General features: G+C 43.5%; 1 protein-coding gene across 12 annotated transcripts in view; it reads left to right on the plus strand.

The window, feature by feature from the left end:
- Nucleotides 1-6,000, plus strand: part of MITF (melanocyte inducing transcription factor) — a 100,256-nt gene extending 94,256 nt beyond the window's left edge. For all 12 annotated transcript variants that reach the window (XM_040568484.1, XM_040568488.1, XM_040568487.1 and 9 more), the window contains one exon: nt 2,005-6,000. In XM_040568484.1, coding sequence (XP_040424418.1) covers nt 2,005-2,406 — 402 coding nt within the window. In that variant the 3' untranslated portion in view covers nt 2,407-6,000. The remainder of the gene's footprint in view (nt 1-2,004) is intronic.

Below are 6,000 nucleotides of genomic sequence, written 5' to 3' on the forward strand. Positions count from 1 at the left end.
TCCTGGCAGCTGTGTTAAAAGTCGAGTCTGCTTTGGTTAGTCTGAGAGCAGCTGCAGCCCTAATGTGAGAGCCCCAAGAGTTTTTGAAGCAGGACAACCAGGAGCTATGGATGTTGGGCTGTTTTTGTTGTTTTTGATGCTTTTTGTCCAAGGAGCTGTTGTTGTTCTTCTTCTCTGTTCCTTAAAGACTGTAGGATTAAAACAGTTTGCCTTTTCAACCCTGAAGAGAGCAGAGGGAGGCATGAATATATCTTCCCCTCCTTCGGCTGTCTTCTTCATGGGCTGTTGCATCCTTAGCTTCACCCAGGTTCCCTGTAGGCTGTATTACACAGCAGTTTTGGGGTGGGAACTTCATTTCTCTAGTAAATTCCCTTGCCTACACCTCAAACTGGATAGGTAACCTTATCCTAGAAGCCTGTACAGCTTTTATTATCAACTCTGTTTTCCAGGATAGCTGGATATCCACCCCTCTCCATAAAAGGTTAATTCAAGAAACACGTAGAATTGGGTGTAAGAACACACAACACAAAGACAGGGATGCTGCTGACTGTGAGCCCCAGATACTCTCGTGTTAGTGCTCACTTGCAGTGCACTCAGCAGAGCCCTTCTGCGTGTTGCTGTGCGCAGGGCTGGCTACAGGAGAGCCCTGAACCAGTTAATCCACAGAGCAGATAATGAAGCTCGAAATACCTGAGAGTCAAGTCTGGCAGCAAACAGATTTAAAATAGAACAGGCTGGCGTGAGCTTCAGCGTAGCTCTTGTACCTCGCTGAGGAATCTGTTTGCTCAAGTGAGAAGATAAAGAAGCATGGCCCTTCTGTAGAGCAACGTCAAGCAGTGGTATTTCAAAGCAAAGTCAGATCGCTTTTTAAGCATCTTTCATCTTTCTTTGCATTACCCATCTGCTCTGGCTCCTTTTTCAATAAAAAAAAAAAAAGCAAAACCAAAAACAACAACCCTGGAATAATGGGTAATACATCTGCCAGTAAATAACCCAAACTAAACCTAATTTTTCCCTTTTTATGTTGATTCTGATGAAGGAACTCCTCTGTATTCTGATTTTGGCACATCAGCTGCTGGAAGTGGTGCTTCTTTTTCCACCTTCTCTGTTGATCCTGCAGCGTGCCATTGCAAGCTTGTTGTCTTAGCTTGGAAATGGAAGAGGCTGTTAATCAACCTCGGTGATAAGAATATCCAGGAACAGTGCAATCACAACGGTGATTGTGATTGCTTAATATAATGCATAAGCAGAAGCAAAACATCTCTCTTGCAGCTGTATTTGAAAAAGGACATTTAAGTGCATTGAAGTGCATTCTTTTATTACCTTCCCTCAGTCAAATGCGTCTGCAATTAAACGTGAAGGTGGGATTTAAGCCTTTCATAAAGATTCAAAGAATCCTAGTTGCATGTGAAGTCTAAAGCCTTCCTGTGACCTTCCTGTATGTTTTTATTGCAGGAGTAGTGTTGCTCAGTTTGGGCTGACATCTTCACATTTCTCTTAACCAGAGCTATAGGGTGGGCAAGGTCCCTTGCAGTGTCTCGGCAGGAAGTAGCTACTTTGTATAGCCATGCTGTGCTTTCATACCTAACTTCTGAAAAGCACTAAGCCTACACTTCTGCTGTTTCATTTTTTTCAACTTTTTAAATGCTTTCCTCCCCCAGCATGATGCTAAGCTTCCCTACCCTGGCACTGGCTTGAGAAGGGGCTCAGGGGCAATGTGTCTGTTCTGCAGGGCACTGGGTTTCATCTCTGGGTAGATTCTGAGAACTGTGAAGGACCTGTGTTTGGTAGCGTTTATCCAGCTCTTCAAGAGAATGTTATTTGGTTGAAAATCTGCAGGGTAGAAATGTACAGGGTGCAAACATTTGTCACCATTGGAAAGGGAGGAAACACTTCGTATCCAACAGAAGAAAACTGTAAGTCACAGTACACAAGGTCATAAGATGACAAATTTTGCTTAAATTTTTTTATTATTTTTAATTTCTCCTTTATCCTCCTTCACAGGAACTTGAGATGCAAGCTCGGGCACATGGACTGTCCCTTGTGCCATCCACCGGCCTTTGCTCCCCTGATATGGTCAACAGGGTCATCAAACAAGAACCCGCACTGGACAACTGCAACCAAGACATCATGCCGCACCACACAGACCTGTCTTGCACTACCACCCTTGATCTCACTGACGGTACCATCACCTTCAGTGACAACCTCGGAAACATGACTGAACCGACCGGCACTTACAGTGTTCCTACAAAAATGGGATCCAAACTGGAAGATATCTTGATGGACGATACCCTCTCTCCCGTAGGAGTAACTGACCCACTACTTTCCTCCGTGTCTCCCGGAGCGTCGAAAACGAGTAGCAGGCGGAGCAGTGTGAGCATGGAGGACACCGACCATGCTTGTTAGCAAATACTTGGCACACCTTTCATAAACTGCTTTGTTTCTTGATCAGTAGATGAAATAATTTGCCTTTTGTAGAATTTTTTTTGATTTTTTTTCTTGTGCTTCATCAGTAGCCCAGTGTGTGTGCGTGTGTATATATTATATATATAGGATTTTTTTTAGATTTTTTTGTGAAGGAACTTGTATATTCTATTTTAAAACTACCAATGCCTCCAAATATATTGTACAGCATATGTACAGTATCTGTGAACTGGATTCGCCAAGAACTTTGAACTGGTCAAATCTACTCAAAGCAATAGAATTACAAATGGAGAGTCTGTTTCTGCTGGGGGGTGGGAGTCATAGAACTGTAAATGCAACCTATTCACTTGGAGACAAAATGTAAATTTAAAGAATGTAAAGATACCAAAAAAACGTCCAATTTGTAATTGTATTGATATAATAGTGCTGCCTTAAAGATACAGTGTCCATCAAACTTTGGACTTTATAGACGAGTGTTTAGGGAAAAAAACAACAACAAACCACTCTATTACATTCAGAATACAAAAAAAAGAGAAGTGTTAAGACATCCTGATTGTGTTGATTGTGGTATAAAATGCTGTTGCTGAAAATGAAATAGAACTTGCAGGGAGAAGTGAGTCTCTTTCTCGGAGTGCTCTTTAATTTTACTCTGAGCTGATTTGGGTTTTCCTTTTGATCACGGTACAACTTTCTTTTAGACTTTAGTTTTGTTTTGTAACATGCAATGGTGGCTCGCCAACAATAAACCAAGAAGGAGCACTATAGGTTGGTATACGCTCTTTGGACAAAAAAAAGTTGGTATGTTTTATCACCTGGGCACATTATGTTGTACATATCTAATTGGCTTTATTTTTTTTTTAAATTGCAATGTACAGTTTATTCTGATTTGCATGGATTCCTTAGTTATTCTCAACTTTTTGTTTTAAATATATTTGTATTTCATTTGTAAGATTTTTGCCTCTTAATATTGCAACTTTTTTTTGACTTTTTAAACACATTGGAAGTTTTCTGCGTTCTTTGTAAACACTTGAAAGGAAGCTTTTATGCAGGGTTCTGTGTTTTAAGAGAGATTTTGAGAATATTTTGTATATTACAGTCTCACTTTGAAAATGTTTTTAAACACGTTTAAGGTAGAGTACAGATGTAGATTAGGTAATAAAACAACTTGTAGAGAAACTGAACTTACATATTTATTTTTAGTGATACAAAAAAGAAGTAGTAATATGCTTGGAAACATAACTATGTAGTTAATATACCCGTCATAGTAATTTGTGTTTTATTTCAGCACTGAGGCTGACATAAAAAACAAACAAAAAAAAGTAAATTACTGTATCTGCAAATAACTGTTACTTGATAACAATGTTATTAATTTTTAACACGCAACAATGTTGTAAAAGTAGTTTGGTGCATTATCTACTCGAGTGTAGTCCTATGCAATAACGGTAGTTATACTTGTATTATATCAAGCCTAGATGTTTTACGGAGGTGACATACGGTGTAACGAGCTAGACTGATTGAATGGATTTCTCAGTAGCAGCCTACAATTGACTTGCAAGTGGCAGGCAAGCATATCTCTTTCAGAATGAAGTGCCTTAAACTCTAGCTGTAGTCTTCCCCGACTAGCACTGACTGAAGTGTGACATAGGAGAGAGCGGCAGGGTGACGTTCTGCGGGATGTGAAGTGTAGCATGGTGCCTACGTCTAGAAAACAAGAGCTTCCCATTCTCCTTTGTGCTACACTGGAAATGATGTAGAATAAATATTTTTTTAAAAAAAAAGCAACAAACAAAACGGTGACTGAAGTGCCAGTTTGGCAGGCTTTATAAGGAAACCTTGGTCACGGCAGTTACAGTGTTCAGGAATTAAATGTGAATCGGTAGGGATGGGGCAGCTGAGGACGGTGCCGGGAGTTCCTGCAGCCTTCGCTGCGGCTCGCCGAGCTTTCACGCCGGCTTTTCCCCACCAAAGGATCCTTGAAGTGCCCGGTGCCCGTCCCTGCTCCTCCTGACGCCGGTGGACATGGGGTTTGGTGGGGCCGTGGCTTTCTGTGCTGGTCCTTTGGGGTCTGCGCGTGTTGCTCTGCCCCTGGCTGCGCCTGTTTTTGCTTGAGCAGCGAGCTGCGTTGGCGTGGATGCAACCGGCAGGTTGTGGCTTTTTTTGTCTTTTTTTTTTTTTTTTGGAAGGAGGAGTTAGGTGATAGTGATGCCTCTCCCCCTCCTCACCCAGGACAGCTTTTGGGAACGTGTCTTTCCTAGGGTCGTTGCAGGATGCGCTGTGGCCAGCCGGGTGCTAGGGGCAAGGGGGTGCTGCGTTCTCTGCAGGGCAGCTGTGCCGTGGTGAGCCCCAAGCCGAGCGTGCAGGTATGGGCTTCTGCTGGTGCTGTTTGCTAGTGGTGGCAGGTAAAGGAAATCAGGGCTGTAAAATGCTTGTAGCTGTAAGGCAGGGGCATGTTACCCTTCCTGGTGAATGGGGCAGCTCTGGAGCATTGTGCAACAAAATCAGGGTGTGCACACGTGAGTGTAGTAACTGAAAACCACTGAATATATTAAATGAGGCTTTTGGTTTGATGCCCATGCTGGTCTTTCAGAAATCAAAGCGTAGACTGTGCTGTATCAATATTTTTCAGACTTGCGTGAAACCACTGGTACTTGCTGGCAGCCGTGACTTCCGAGTTGTGGCTCCGTGCTGCGCGGAAGCGAGCTGGGACTCAAAGCGAGCTGTTGTATCAAGAGCTGGATTTCTTGATGGAAGTCCCTGGCTGCAGCAGCCAGGTTGTGTGTTTTCTGTACGTGGGACTGCTCTGGGGGAACGCAGGGCTCAGCTGTGGCCGCTCGCTGCTCAGCCCCCGTTTGCTCACCCCTTGAGTGGAAACGTCCCTCCTGCGCCGGGGGCACCTCTGCGAGACGCAGGCTGCTCAGGTGCCGGGAGATGTCTCCCCCCTTCCGTGTGCATCACTGAACCTGTCGCCGTGATGCTGTACAGGGGATCCCTTAGGGGGCAGAGACAGCAATTAGAGGCAGGTTAACGAGGTGGAGAGAGGTGGGCAGTTGTTGTTACCCAGTCTGCCTCCTCAATGGCAGTGCCTTGTGCGGCACTGGGCCGGCGGGGGCTTCCCAACCAGGTGGATACGGGACACCTTCCAGTTCTCACTTTGCCAAAGCCGTGCATCCGACAGGAGCGTGCAGATTACCACGAAGCTCTTCCTTTCTGCTTTTGGCCTAGGAAGCGATATTTAACTCTTACAACCTGTAAAAGCAAAAAGAAGGTACGCGAGGAAAGCACAAAGCACAAAATAATGCACTTATGTTTATGTTGTTTGACATAAAATGCACTGGGGGGGAAGCTGATGTTGATAATAGTATAAATACCTATATTTCTTGAAAAAGTGACATTAATTACTGCCTCTTGCTATGATGCTTGGTACTGTAATGTTGATACTCATCTGCTGTTGACTGCAGCAATAATTTGTGTATGGTCCATAGCACTGTAAATTATGGATCAATATTAATGTATCCGATGAAATAATTTGAACTGTTGTTCTTGATAGATGGATTAAAGCATTTGGTTTTTCACATA

The sequence above is a fragment of the Cygnus olor genome, chromosome 10 (assembly GCF_009769625.2).
Source record: "Cygnus olor isolate bCygOlo1 chromosome 10, bCygOlo1.pri.v2, whole genome shotgun sequence".
Classification (NCBI taxonomy): Eukaryota; Metazoa; Chordata; class Aves; order Anseriformes; family Anatidae; genus Cygnus; species Cygnus olor.